General features: G+C 40.4%; 1 protein-coding gene across 2 annotated transcripts in view; it reads left to right on the top strand.

The window, feature by feature from the left end:
• sbf2 (SET binding factor 2) overlaps positions 1 to 15407 on the top strand; it is a 113020-nt gene that overhangs the window by 30805 nt on the left and 66808 nt on the right. For both annotated transcript variants that reach the window (XM_022202535.2, XM_022202534.2), the window contains exons 3-7: positions 1627 to 1764; positions 6629 to 6766; positions 7231 to 7341; positions 10344 to 10449; positions 14073 to 14205. In XM_022202535.2, coding sequence (XP_022058227.2) covers positions 1627 to 1764; positions 6629 to 6766; positions 7231 to 7341; positions 10344 to 10449; positions 14073 to 14205 — 626 coding nt within the window. The remainder of the gene's footprint in view (positions 1 to 1626; positions 1765 to 6628; positions 6767 to 7230; positions 7342 to 10343; positions 10450 to 14072; positions 14206 to 15407) is intronic.

The following is a 15407-nucleotide window of genomic DNA, read 5'->3' as shown; positions in this document are numbered from 1 at the left end:
CCGCCTGCCTCCCATATTTAGGCCCGGCGCTCTCCCGTGTGCCCGTCTCATTTTCAAAGTTTGTCTCAAATAGTAATTCATACATTTCATCATACAACTGGCGAGTGTGTTACTGGCTCATAGAATTGGAAGTGTTTATGTGAAAACAACATTAACAGCACATAAAATCCCCATCTGCTGAGTCCTTTTATTGATAAGCTTTATACATCTAAAAAATTTAGCATAAACACCATATCAGAAAAAGCTTATTTTATCCCACACTTCGCAGATGTTTTGTGTCAAGATTGCAAATGACTCACGCTGTTGCTCTGAGACCTAAAACCTGTTTAAGATGCTTTTTATTATGGTAACAGTGTTTGTGAGATTCTGTGGCCACAGTATTCTAAAAATTGCTCTGTTTTGTCATGCATTGCAAATTATTGATTTGTGTGATTCCTCAATTCTTGATAAACAGAGTGTTTGGAATTATAGGTAATGGGTTTTTCCAGGAAAGTTTTGGAAGAGCTTGATATACTTATGCAGAATTGTAAAACAAGTCTCATGTGTAAGCAAAACTCTGCCAGTTAGATTTGAATCTTTAACTGAGACCCTGAGACCATCGCAATATATCAAGTTTTCTAGTGCAAAGGTTGGTTTCAGTTGATGATGAATAGAATTCTGGCAGCAGGGTGAATGTATCTTTGCTGTTTGTTTCGGTTTTAACCTTAGTTTAATGTACTTTTTAATTGATTGGTGTTTTTACAGGTAACTCTAAATTGTGCGTAGCTGTCAGTGTGACTGTCCGTATACGTATCCCTGCGACAGACTGGCATCAGCTGGGATACACTCTGGCCCCCCTGCGACCCTCATGAGGATGAAGCAGTGTATAGATAATTGATGGATGGTGTTTTTACAGTAGCCTTATTTAACACTCTGAAGCCATAACTCACCAGCAGGTTAAACTGGGCTGAGCTGCAGGCTGTGTTTCACAAAGCAGACAGTAGACAAGCATTTTTGGATATTTGAGTTCCAGGTTAATTTTGTAAAACTGGTGTTCAAAGTTTTTTTTTCTTTTTAAAATTATTTATAGCATTATTGCTTTATGATGCTGCACAAAAGACATTCTGTAGAAACGCAGGGCATTATATTCCAATGAAAAATGAGCCCACGGTCTGCAAGGAGGAGACAATAGCGAGGAATTTACACGGTTCACAGGGTTAAAATGTTTCTTTTCATGTACTTACTGTTAATGACATCAGGCACCCTCACTGGTGACTTTCAAGGAAAATAAACTCCAAACATGCCACTTCCTGCTCTGTGGCATGCTCAGGACATGTAATTGGTACACCAGAACAGGACATCCTGTCTGTGCTCTCTATGGGGGCATTAGCATTAGCTACAACCTGCCACAGTAATACGCTTATAGCCCGTCCATGTAAGGTTTGAATGGTTCACCAGCAGAACGTCTGGGGATGCGATAATCATTGAACCCTTAAGAAATTCAATCTTTGAGTGAAATGCCAAGAGCTTAAATGACTAAAAGCACATGTCCTGTCTAGAGCAAATGTTGCTGTATGTCTGACCCTGGTATATGAATTATCCTCAGTTTTATTCTAATGTCATGGTGTTTTATGAAATATTTTTCAGTTCTGCCAGCCAGGAGGTTGGAGGCTGTCGAGGGAAAGGAAAGCACCCACCTTCTTCACCGTTGTGCTGACAGATATAGATTCAGACCGGCACTACTGTTCCTGCCTCACTTTCTACGAGGCGGAGGTCAATCTCCAGGTGAGACTGCAACATTTATATTCACACACTTTACTTTATTTGTATTTTGGGGTTTTCACCACCAGCACAAACATGCAAATATCATTTTACATATTCAGCGAAAGGATGGATCCCACACAGCTACAGTTTAAGACAACAGCGCTCACTAGTGCCCCTACATGTTGGCTTTAGACATCTTTATGTAGTAAAATCAGTACGCACAAATATTCCACCAATATGTCACTCTGTTCAAAAGCTGTGCGTCTCATCACTGTGTCCATCAGGCTTCTCCTCCATCCTTGTAATGTTGTCGTGATGAGCATGAGGTCATCTTCATCCTCATGACCCTTAGAAACCCTCAGGGAAATCATGCTTAGGCAATATAGCTGTGCTCGTTTTCTGTTTTCCATTATAGGCTTATTGTTTTGTTGCCTTTTTTTGACACTTTTTTTTACTTTTAGGAATGCTTGTTGTGATGTTTTCCAGAATTTCAGGTGTTAAAGAAAACAAAAGCCCTGCTTGGATCCAACCTAATAAATTGCAAGTTGGCTGGGGGATTCTTTTAAAAAGGAGACGATGGACCAGTGTTTTCCCTCCGGCGATTTTCATTTGATTTACTCATGCATACAAGGTTGCGTTTGATGCCTGTTTAGTGGTCACGGCACAAATGTTCAAAACCCCCATAAATTATTGATTACAACAGATTTGTTTGGACAGGCTCATTCTTATACTTACAAATGATTTTGTTAGTGTCTCTCACTGCCAAAAAACCCACAGAATACCAAGCTAATTGTTTCACTGTGTTGGCCTGTCTTGGAGGCCTTGGATGACTTCTGTCGCTCTGCCCACTGTGACTTCACTTCCTTTCGCATGAAGAAGGCAGTCGTCAGTCATGTTCCAGTTAACTCAGCCAGGCATTATCAAGTTTAATTCAAATTGCAGTCATCTGTAGGAAGGATATCCGCTTTCAAACAGTGTCCGAGTCACATTGGTGGAATGTTTATGGTCAGTTCTGTATCAAACCGTAATTACACAAACATTCCTTTGCATAACCGGGCATATTTGTCCTCCTTTGTCATAAAACTTGTGAAAAGCATTACGGGCAAAATGCCACATTAAAGAAGAAAAGTAACCAGAATTAGCCCAGTTGTTAGCTGTTATCAGGTGTCTTTGAAAGACCCTGTCAATAGATATAATTCTCATTGCTTGTCACAGACTGGTGAAGTTCCTCAGCTGTATAAAACATGAGACCAGTGGATCACTTTCGTCCAGAATTGCAGCTTAATATTCTACTCTCTTATCAGTTTTCAGTCACACATAAGCTAAATGAGCTGTCATTAATCATAATAGTTATTGACTTTCATCCATACTCCACATTCATCACTTTCATCCATACTTCACATTTAATGTTCATCCTGAATTCTGCCAAGACTGAAATGATGGTGATTGGACCTGAAAGTGTTAATCCTCTGCTTGATGACTTTATCAATCAGTCAATCAATCAATCAATCAATCAATCAAAGTGTTTATTGTCATGTGCACAGTATGGAAACATGTTTCCCTACTCTGTCTTTGGATGACTGTGCTATTCATTGTAAAGACAGAGTTAAGAATCTTGGTGTACTCTTTGATAAAACCCTTTCATTTAAATTCCATATTAAAGAGGTGACCAGATTGGCCTTTTTCCACCTCAGAAATATCTCTAAAATCAGACCAAGTCTGTCATTTCTGGATGCTGAGGTCCTAATTCATGCTTTTGTCTCCTCACGGTTGGACTATTGCAATGTCCTTTTATCAGGTCTGCCAGTGAAGAGCCTTCATGGTCTGCAGATGGTTCAGAATGCAGCAGCTCGCGTTCTGACCAGAACGAGTAAAAACAAGCATATTACTCCAGTGCTGGCCTCTCTGCATTAACTCCCACTTCCTGTTAGAGCAGACTTTAAGGTGCTGCTACTAACCTATAAAATTGTTCATAGAATTGCCCCGTCTTATTTATCCAGCCTGCTGAATCTGTATGTCCCCGCTCGGGGTCTCCATTCCCAGGGGATTAGACTTCTCAATATCCCGAAGGTCTGTAAAAAGACGGTGGGGGAACGGTGTTTTTTCTTCCCGGGCAACTACATTGTGGAACAGTCTACCTGCTGAAATCAGGCAGGCATCGTCCATTAATGTATTTAAAACTAAGCTGAAGACCCACCTCTTTTCTTTTATATATGAATCTTAAATTGTTTTACTGATATCTTTTTTATTGTTCTATTTTTATTGTTTTTATTGTTTTTATTTATCTGTTTTTATTGTTTTTATTTCTGTGTACAGCACTTTGACGGAAAGTGCTTTATAAATAAAGTTATTATTATTATTATTATTATTATATTCAAAATATTCTCCTGATTGTAAATAAAGGCACTAAGTGCCAAAAGAAAATACTGTAGTTATTTTGAAGCAAAAAAACAATTGTACTTGAGGTTCTTTAAAGTCAAACTGCACAAAAGACATTGTTAAAGTATTATTTTTTGGCATTTTTGCCTTTATTGGATAGGACAGTGAGAGAGAGACAGGAAGCATGGGTAGAAGAATGAGGGAATGACATGCAGTAAATTGACATGAGCTGGATTCGAACTAAAGACCGCTGCGTTAGAGGACTATAGCGTCTGTTCATGGGTGACCAGCCCAGCCAGCTGAGCTACCTGGACACCCCCACAAAAGACATTTTTGAGTTCACTCAACTTTTATGCTGGTACCAGGGAGGTGCAGGACTTTATATTGCACTGCAAAATGAGCCCACAGGAGCAAAAAAAACGCCCACAAGCTGCTTGAGGGGTCAGAGGTTTAACACGGACATTAAATACAGTTCACATTTCACTTCATTATTTTTGCGACATTGTACGAGTGTAATCATATGGATAATCAGAAACCGTGCAAGTTTCAGATTTTGAACTTTACTCTCATAATCTCCGGTTCCCCTTCATAATCTGACTGTCTGGATTTGGTTGTAGTTACAAAAGTTAAACAGATCTCTAAAAAAGTGGCCTTAACTATTCTCTCAGTTCAACATGTAACAACACAAACAAAACATGGTACAAAATACAATCAGTACAACCTGCTTTATTTTGAAAGTTCCATTTATTGCTTTTAATTTCAGTCATAAACGGGTGAGAGAAACCTGGCTATACTTCACATTTTTGAAAAGGAAATGTATGCTGCTTTATAAAGTGAGAAACTGTTGAAAAAGAAGAGTCAGTATTAAAGCTGTCGGCAGGATAAGTATTTGTAAAACAGGAATGCATCTGTAGAGAGAGTTTAAGTGATACTTCTTTCTAAAACGGGTTACAATAATAAGTTTGTGTGTGCCAAAAAAGACACTTGACCGAGACACGTGAATACTTTGTGTAGATTACATAGCAGCCTTATAAACATTTGAGTTTGGCAGACTCTCCATCCCCAGTATCACTTTGCCTTTTTTGTCAGGTTCACCTTAATCATTAAATCAGGCTATATTCAGCCCAGACGTCATGTCCTTGCAAACAAACACACATTCCAAGATTCACTCTGTAGCCCTGAAGATCTTCTTAAAACGTGAGGGTGCTTTAACAATCTTTACTTTCTAAACTGACATCCTTATCTGCTCAGTTGGAATCCAGGGAGCGTCCAGACAGGCAGAGCAGGAATGTGTTTTGTTTAATAATTGAACCAAATCCTAAGAATAATGAAGAAATGTGACCCCCATCTGAATGGGATATTTTGATCCCACACTCCTTGGTCCTGAGATACTTGAGCAGTGCGGCATGTTTTCACTGCCTGGAGAAATAAACCAGATTGCGATAAGGGCCTTAGTTAGGAATGAGCGCCGAGAGGCTGGTGCATCGCTGTTGTAATAGATCCACAGAGGAGACAGTTAAAAACAGACCGAAACTGTAAATTATGTCGTCGCTCGGATGTTTGGTATTACTAATGTTTTTGATGTTTGCTAACACATATATTGTGTTGTGATTTGACTCTGGGAGGGATTAAATATTAACCTCATAAACTAATTTCTCTCTTGGTATGAAGATCCTCGCATATGATCTTTGTTTCTTTGGAAGTGAGATCTTTTAATAACATCGTCGTAATTTTAGAAATTTGTTGCATTCATTTAACGGGTCCATTGGGACAAACTGAGCTGAATTGCAACAGATTAGGAGAGGCGATAATTGATAGACTAAACTTTCATAAGTGTGTCTCAGCTTTTCCTCTCTGAAGACAAAGATTCCTAAGAATATCAGAGGGCTGTCTGATGCAAGAGCTGGCTGTTTTTGTTTTGTTTGTCGGAGGAATGCAACTAATTTTCCCCTATGGCTCCTTACAAGCCCGTTTTATGACACACACCTCAAGCGAAAATGGGAAATAGAAGCCAAATAGAGAACTCAAAAAAAGTCTTTAATTTCTGCTGAAATATCTGTTTTAAACAAAGCTGAGTACACTGTCACTTCTTTTTTGATGTAGCTTTGCACATCTGTTCTTGTTTATTCTCGTAATTCTTTGTGTTTTGATGTAATTTTGATGAGTCTTTTATGAGTATATATTGTTTGTGAGCCCAACTTTTGTCATTATGTGATAGACGATTAAATTTTCTGAATCTTGAGAAGTTGGGTGTTAATCCGTACACGCGCACATTGTAAATTGGTGCACCAGTTGAAATTTGTGCAGATTTCAATGTGTTATCTTGTGGTGTGATGTGTACACATGCCAGATATGTACTAGATGTGTTTGAGGCACACAGTGTATTCTTAAATTAAGCCAGGAGCTCAGTGGTGCTGGTGTGCTCTACAGTAGAGTTCAGGGTCTGTAGTCCATGGCACCACGTTGAACTCTTTGACTGAAATAGCTGCTATTTTTAATGTTTCAGGGATCAAAGAGTATTGAGGCCGATGGAGATGAAGAAGATGAGGAGGAGGAGGAGGATGGCCTGATCCAGCCAGCTCAAGTGTTTGCACCAAAAAGTCTCATCCTCGTGTCCAGGCTGGATTATCCCGAAATATTCCGGGTAATAAGACACCATATGATTTAATCTTGATTAAAAAAATGTTTGTCTATCTGTTCAGAAGGAATTCCCAGAATTTTTTGACAAATCTTGCTTTTATCTTGCAGTCTTGAAATGATGCTAATCTACCTTGTAGGGACTGCAAAAACGATTAAGTCTGATCAAGTATAAGCATGCACTTTAGTAAAGTAAATGAGACATAGAAGCATAAGAGCCTTTGATCTTTTCACTGGACTTTCATTACAGTCATCGTTTTTGCAGACTTATAGTCAGTCATGCAATCCACAGTAATAGCTTCTCTGCTGGTATAAACGGTACTCGCAAACCTTTCCTGAATGTTCCAGATCAGTGAAAATATACATTTTGTCATAATACCCAGCAAAATGCAGACAATGATGACTCTTGTAAATCGATTACCTTTCCCCTTTGTCCACATCTAATGTCTATTTTGCATTTTGTCCTCACAGGGCTGCTTGGGTCTGATCTACACAGTTTACATTGATAGCCTGAGTTTCCCTTTAGAGGGTCTGGTGGCCAACCTCTTTGCATTCCTGGTTCCTGTTGCTGGTGGATCCCAGGTGAGTCTGTCCTGAGACACAGCAGACTCAAAGCACTACGGTCTGCAAGACACCCACAGTTCTGCTACGGACCGGTTCCTTACAGGGTCCACAGGTCCACGCCAGACCAGACAAGAAATGCTGAATCTCAAGTAATGGCTGAGGCTCAGTGGTGCAGCACTTAAAGTAATTTATATTTGCTGTGCAACCAGTCAGAAATGTTGTTTCCACGCAGTAATTTTCTAATAGTACAGCGTTATTTTTTCCCATCATGTCACTTGGAGCAAAATACCTCAGTCGAAGAGGCAGGCTCCTAAACTGTGTTTGTAGCGGCAAGCAGAATTTGTTTGCTGCAGTTTGGTGGCCACGTGTCACAGGTGAGGCTATAAGCGTACTAATCTCGACAATAGAGTACTTAAGAGTACTTACACCTTTAAAAAATATATACTGTCATAATTGGGTCAAAAGTCGCGCGCGCGCATGCGTAACACTCTCTTGCACGTGCGAAACACGTACCCCGTGCGAGCGGACAAATGTCTCCGCGTGCGCGCAGAGTGTTCCAGTGACTCTTAAACTCCCTGTCAGAATCACTGGAGTAGACCCGCTGGGCTTCTGGGCCGATTCCGGTCAGTCCACCTGGGTAACTGCCGTTAGCAATGGAGCTAACTAACGTCTAATCGCTGTACTAAAGGCTGACAGCCCCACAATGGAGCACTGAGACCGGCTGTTTAGAGCCAGAAATATGTGGAGACACTCACCCACCGGCAGTTGGAGATCCAGGCTCGGTTCTGTGTGTGTTCCGCGGAGCTGCAGTCCATGGACACAGCAGAACAGCGGCAGCAGCATCAAAGGGGCTCCAGTGGACTGTGTCATTTCCTCTCTTGTATGGGGATGGCTAGTAATTACATCATCGTGTCCAAAAACGTCACTTCCGTGTCCTACCAAACCAACGATATAATGGTGCTGTGTTGTGTCCCGTGTTGCAACAATAGAAATGATGTAAATAAAACTATATCTTTCTACCGCTTTCCTCTGGACGAAAAGGAGAAGAGAAGATGGCTGACATTGATAAGGTAAATCGGATTTCTTAGAAAACATTTAGCGCCGGGAGCTAACGTGCGCTAGCTAGTGTTAGCCGCTTGAATCATGTTATCTTTTTGTGTTACGAGGAGTGTTTGGGCCACATTACTAAAGAAACTAAAAGTTGTCGAGATTAAAGTTTATACTTTTAATTTATAAGAATAAAGTCTGCCGAGGGAGACTTTTGTCCCAGTTTTGGGGACTTGGACTTGCTTGACCAATCTGCCCAAAATACTCGACTTGACTAGGATATGGGTCTATGTGACTTGGATTTAATTGAGTCCAATACTTGGATTGACTTGCTAAAAATGATTGGCTAAGATTATTTTAACTGTTATGGATTCATGATTAGTGTAAAGAGATGCGTAGTTATTCACATATGCAAATTAGCCATGTGCTCCCTGCACAAGTTAGCGCTAGAGTGTGCTGCCATGTGACATCTTATTTTGCGGATTTTCCGAAGTCGGTAAAGCGAGGTCTTAACTCTTACAACTCAAACAGAGTTGTAAATGTTAGTGTGCTGGCAGGTGGTTTTAAAGGGAAAGTGCAGGCGTCAATGAAAAAGAAAACGTACAGTGTTGAGGTGAGTAGCTAAGTAGCGTAAGCTAACAAACACAGGATGTCAGAAATAAAGCTAGCTTTATCATCTGTGTGAGGTTAAATGTCGTTTACTTGGCTTTGTTAGAGTTGTTATGTTAGATTACAAAATTTTGAGTGAACTCAAGAAATGTCTATCATGCTCAGTTTGACAGCGACCAGTTCTTTCGCTACTGCCATTGTGTTTTCATTCGGTGCGCCGCGGCGTAGGACACGGAAGTGGTCCGTGACGTCACACTAGCCATTCCCATACAGTGGCATCCCACGTGGGGGGTGAGTTCTTGCTGTCGCAGACAGCCAATCATAGGGAGGTTGTGGCGAGCACTGGTATCCGCCCACAAAGGGTCAAAAGTCTTCTCCCCACGCGCGTAGATCAGAGCTCCACGGATAATTATGGCACCATACACGGACACGTAGCAATGTCTCCACGCGCGTAGGAGGCTCCTCGCGCGCGGAGACATTGCCACGCGCGCGCAGAGTGTTTTCTTTGCGCCCGTGGAGACTTTTTTCCGCTGGTGCGGGGTACATGTTTCGCGCATGCGAGAGAGTGTTATGCGCGCGACTTTTGACCCAATTATGACGCCATAGAAAAATACTGTTTTTGTCAAGCACTGCTACTGGAGGTATGTCCTTATCACTCAGATACACATCTGATTTTGTTTTAAATTATTGCTATTGTGGTGTAATTAGGAAGAATTTGGCCTGTATTCTCTGGCAAGACGCCAATGTGAATCTCAAGTCCTGCCATATGCCAGACACAAGCAGACACATTTGTCTAAATGCAACCAGGTTGAACATACAGGTATGTCAGGAGTTGTATGAATAGAGACCCTGCAACATGTCAAAGTTTCCTTTTTGTTGAACAACTTTTATTTTCTACATCTTCAAGGCCACCACCAAACACTTCTCATTTGCTAGTTCTTTATAATCTGAATCCCAATCTATTCGTAGGACTTTAAATATTCCCAGCAGAACAGTCAGTGCATGTTTTAGCAGCAGATACACAGAATCGAAATATGTTTTTAGATATTTTATAGAAGGATCTTTTTAAGGGATTTCATGATATTGCTGCAGCTGTTTGGTGTGCCAGTTATAGTTTTGTGAACGTGCCGTTGTGGTTTTTTTTCTTCGATGACAAGCCAATGTATTCAGATGGTTTATTCAGTTCTGCAGCTGCACTTTCTGCATAAAACTGAACAGTCTTCTCTGTTTGATAGAGCCACACTGCACTCAGCTATTAATCTTAATGAATGACTTGTCAGTTGCCACGCTGCCTGACCGTGATGGCTACAGAAATTACCCGTGACTGTTTTCTGACTTTTACTGCTTTTTTTTTTTCGTTACAGAAGCTGTTTAGCCTGGGAGCAGGAGACCGGCAGCTCATCCAGACGCCCCTGAACGACACATTGCCCGTCACATGCAAAAGTGTTGCTCTACTCTTCCAGCAGCTGGGTGTGTTCCACGCACTTTGATCACTACTAACCATTAATCATGAGTCAGAACATGACTTGTCATTTACTGTATCTGTACTTCATGAACTCACAAGACTAGATGACTAAACGTCCCGTCATTTGTTATTGAACATGAATCCTACTTGAATTGAATTTATTCATTAAACAATAGCTTCTTCCTGCAGGTTGATTTTATTACATTTTGAGAATTGTTCAGTTGAGTTTTATAATCTATCTGACAGCAAACACTCAAAAGAACATTTGTCCTAAAATTAGAGTCTTGGTTGATTAAACAAAGCAGCTTAATTTGTGTGACATATTTCATATTGATTCTGAACAGATTTGTAAAGGATTGTTTCTACTTTGTTAATCACATGGTAAACTGCAGCACTATAGGCCTTTTACAATCAGGAGACTTGTTCAATGAGCCGTTAAGAGCTTAGATTAATTCTACATGTGCCTGAGGCAAGATTATGTTGTTTTCACTGTGTCCTATCAAAGTTCCTGTAGTTTTGTCTGGGCTGCAATGAGCACATGATGAAGATTTGATGCAGTTTGCTGACTTCATGTGGCAGTGTTTGCACAGTGTGTCAGTGGTTTGAAGTTAAACGCTTTGCACAGGCCATACGTCGTAAAGATACAGCATTCCTCATTCACTGTGAGTCATATATGTAGTTCAACTGTGCTTGGACAGGCTATCTATCACCTTCCTCAGCTGTTGAAAATGATGGTTTGGCATACGTCATGAACAGAGCTATTTGAGGTCACTCCAGAGAATGAGGTTTATTTCACATCTTGCGCTGTGCATCTATGAGCTGAGAGTGAAATTAGATGTAGTTCAGCTGAAATTTGATTGGCAATGGAAAGTTGGCCCTCATTTAGCCTCATTTGATTTGAAGAATGTGCTTCAAATCAGTGTTTCCTGAATGTATTAACACCGTCCTCTTTTGTTTGGACAGAGTGAATAACATGCACATGGGGGGTACTTTCACGATACATGTGATCAGGGTCATGTCGAAGTTATGCATTTGTAGTCAACCGTGGTCTGTTGGTTTTTATAAACCTGCTTTCATTCATCAACACAGCACATTATTCAGTGCCGTTCATCTGTGAAGAAGCTTTGGAGCTAGTGTGTGTGTTAAAAAGATGCTCAGTATGTGTTGTTGCCATTAATGTCTGACATTTATCTTGTCTGCTTAATGTTAGAGCTGAGTAAGAAATGTAAAATGTTACTTTAATTCTTGGTTTGACAGACAGGTGGAATGGCACTGTGTGCTTCCATGCTGTAAAACACTTTTTCTAATACTGACTAATGAACTGGTGTTTGTGCTTTTGGCTGTTGATGAGCATCCTTAAAAGGATGGTTCAACATCTTAGGAAATTCTGCTTCTCACTTTCTTGCCATGTGTTAGATGACAAAACTAACACAAAATAGACACTTAAGATGCAAAAGTGCTGGTTGGCAGAGTCAAATTTGCTGTTGTCAGGCAAATATCTCATAGACATTGGTATGATTCTTTTTCTACTCTTTGCAAGATAGCGATTTGTGATTGCACCTTGTCATAATTGTACTTGATATGTACTGCAGACGGTTAAGTTAGGTCCACTGACTTTTAATGGCTTAGTATATAATCACCACATGTTGAAAAAGATGTGCAGTTTTGTGGTTATTTTCTGTCTGGTGATAAACAACTGCCAGTTGTTGTATTGCTTTTTTGATTGTGAAGCATTATGAATGTCTGCATGAATCTCCTATAGCCAGATAGAATGAAGGTGATTGACATTGTGAGACTTCAACTGAGTTAATCATTCCTCAAACATTATGAACTGATTTCTGTACATGCTGACAGGAAGATAAGTCTCATAAGTCAGCTGATGAACTACATGTAAGCACAGAGAACAAGTGTTTCATTTCCACATATTAGGTCATCCTTATTTCCATATAGGGGTTGAATAGTAGCTGTGCAGACGGGCAGGTCGGCACATCAGTCTGTGTGCACAGGTCACCGAGTCACCAGAGAGGAATGTGTGTTAAACATGTCACACTGCAAAGGAAGTACATCCCCCCCAGGGGCAGGATAAAAGCGGCCATCAACAGCCCTGCTGTTTGTTGTTTGTTGCCTTTGTCTCTTCTGTTTTCCGGGGCTATTGCTGTCACATTTTTTATTTAGGGCTCGGAAATTCGTCGCTGTTTCCATAAGATAACTAAACACCTAAACTGGAGGTGTGATTATGAAACCAGAGCCTCAGTAGCTCGCTCACATGAGCATCTCTGTTAATAGAATTATTGGTTATTTTGGTTGGATGCTCTTTGGTGTCTAAGGGAAAAAATAGTAAAGCAAAAAGGAGAGAAACAACAAAAAAAAATCTCCACACTGAGGCATTCATGTGAATAAAATATATTTACATGTCCGAGCTGGACTGTTGACGAGATGCAAATGTGTCGTACAACATGCTTTCTTCAGGGCAAAAGGCCACAAAGCAATGACGAACGTATTCGTTTTCAAAAGTCATATTTTTTTGAGGCTCGTCATGTTTCCTGTTTATCACTGAAGTGCTCCATTCAGACCACCAGACATCCAGACTCAGCGCCCCCAGTGGCACGGACATGTCTGCCAGTGTTCCCCTCTCCTTATCACTCCAATGTGTGATGAATTGCTCCGTCACTGCTTGATAGGAAACAATAACAGGAACTGTAAACTTCCTGATTCCTGAATTCTTCCTGATTGTCAAATCGGTATTTGACATATTATTTATACTGTATGAGGGTGAGCAATTTCCTTTGTTTTTCAGAGATGAGTTTTCCCATAGGTTTTATATTCAGTGTTTGACATAAACTGTCCTGTCTGGTTGTGGAAATGTGTTTTTGTCAGCATGAACCAGCAGGTTGCATGTCTGAAAATAGCAGCAGATTACGTGCAGGGATACTCATCTGTTAGGTTTTAAGAGCAAAATTTAGCACCAATTGAATTGATTGCATACTCGCTTTCATTCACTCTTACATTTTTCATGTTGCTCTATTTCACTGTTAGCTTAGCATTCTTGTCCACGTGTTTGCTCTGTGCAATGGAAAACAGAGGGGCAATGCCTTGCCCACGTAACAAAGACAAAGACGTGCTGTCTTGGCTTCAGTTATGTAGGCAGTGGAACCAATAAAATGATAAGGCTGCAGTATGCTATGCAGACAAAGTCAAAGCTCGTTTTTGAAAGAAGCGAGTTGCAACCCTTGCTTCAGGCATCTTCCTTACCAAAGAGCTGACACCGTATCAGCTTCGTGCATTGTGAAGTCATGCAGCACATTTTCCAGCACAAACAAATTAGACTAACATCCACACATTTATATCCCATTTATGAGCAGCTCTATAAACTTCGACATCATGATTGTCATGTTGATGGCATATTCTGCAGAACACTGCATGTTTAGAAGTGCAGTAATCAGCCTTGAAGCTGTTATGGATATTCACAGAACCCCCAAATGGATGTTATTAGTTGTAATCTGTCTTTGAAGTTTGCAGTCCTCAGCAAATAGCCATGAAAGTTTGATGAATGATCTGAAACAATGTGGACGTCACATTCCAACAAATACCTCATCAATTTTAATCTCTCTTGTTTTTCTCGTTTCAGGAATCCAAAATGTTCTAAGCCTGTTTTGTGCGGTTTTGACAGAACACAAGGTTTTGTTTCACTCCACCAGCTACCAGAGGCTTGAAGAGGCGTGTCGCGCCCTCGAAGCCCTCATGTTCCCTCTCAAATATAGGTGAGGTTCTCACGTGACTCTTTACGAGAACTTTGACTGATGTTATGACTTTGATGGCTTGTGATCTGATGAATAATTCACTTTGTTGGTTGCATAAGTTCACACTTTAATGTAAAAAAATTACCCTGTTTAACCATGTTCTTAAAATGACCTTTTCCACTGAGTCACTCTTCTTAGGATTAATTGCACCTAGAAAGGCCTTTCTCTTCTGTAGTGATGAACATCCTGCCTTTTTTCACAATACTCTCTTGCGCAACTATTTTTTTAGGGAACTTTTTGGAGGTAATTTCCTCATGAGTATTACAGTTTTGCAAATCGTTTTAAACAGAACTGCATGAAACTTGAAAAAATTCAGGAGTTCCTTTTTACGCATCTTCAACACATAAAACACCAAGAATGATGAATAAACAGAGGCCGACAAAACACCAACATACTTTGAGACAATAGGCCTTTTTCACAAAGACACTTTGATCTAGGGCTGAAATGATTCCTCGAGTAAGGCAAAACTCTGCTTTTTTTTTAATCCACTCCATACTCTACTGTGTATGTCCACTCGCCTTCTGCCTGGACAGTTATTTCTGTTGCACAGTGTATTTACTTCTACTTGTAATGGTGTAATGCTCATGCCAAGTGCAGAATGCAAAATGGGGACGGAGACACTAGATCACTCAGTCAGATCACCAGACTGGTCGATAGAATATTTGATTATTAAAATAGTTGACAGCTGCCGCCCTACTTTGATCTGTCATTCATCAACATTAGTGAAACTTTCGCCTTTTAGAAATGTAGCATGGCAGTCAGTCGCACTGGTTTTGTTATTTATACCTGCTTTTCCCACTGTGACATATACACTAATCTTTTTGTAAGATAGTGTACTATTAGTTTTCGGTGAACTCATATTTGAGTGGATGGATTTGTGTGTTGGAGTATTTGTATAGAAAAGCAGAGAGTTCACAAAATATAAAGAATGTAATTAGGGGAATTGGTGCCAGAATCACAAAGTCCATGAATGTGCTCAAGAGCTGAGGATCGAGCCTTCAAACCCTGAAAAAGATGGACAAATTCCCTTTGACCCTGAATCACAGATGCCCCAGTGTCTATTCGTCCATTGTGTTACTCTGTAATGATAGCATAAGCCAGACTTTTCCTGCATCCTATGTTTGGGCTACATTTGCCTGTTTGCCAACAGCAACAGGCAGATA

Source organism: Acanthochromis polyacanthus, chromosome 2, assembly GCF_021347895.1.
Source record: "Acanthochromis polyacanthus isolate Apoly-LR-REF ecotype Palm Island chromosome 2, KAUST_Apoly_ChrSc, whole genome shotgun sequence".
NCBI classification, from domain to species: Eukaryota; Metazoa; Chordata; class Actinopteri; family Pomacentridae; genus Acanthochromis; species Acanthochromis polyacanthus.
The sequence above is the reverse complement of the archived record's forward strand: the minus strand, read 5'-3'. Positions and strand labels throughout refer to the sequence as shown.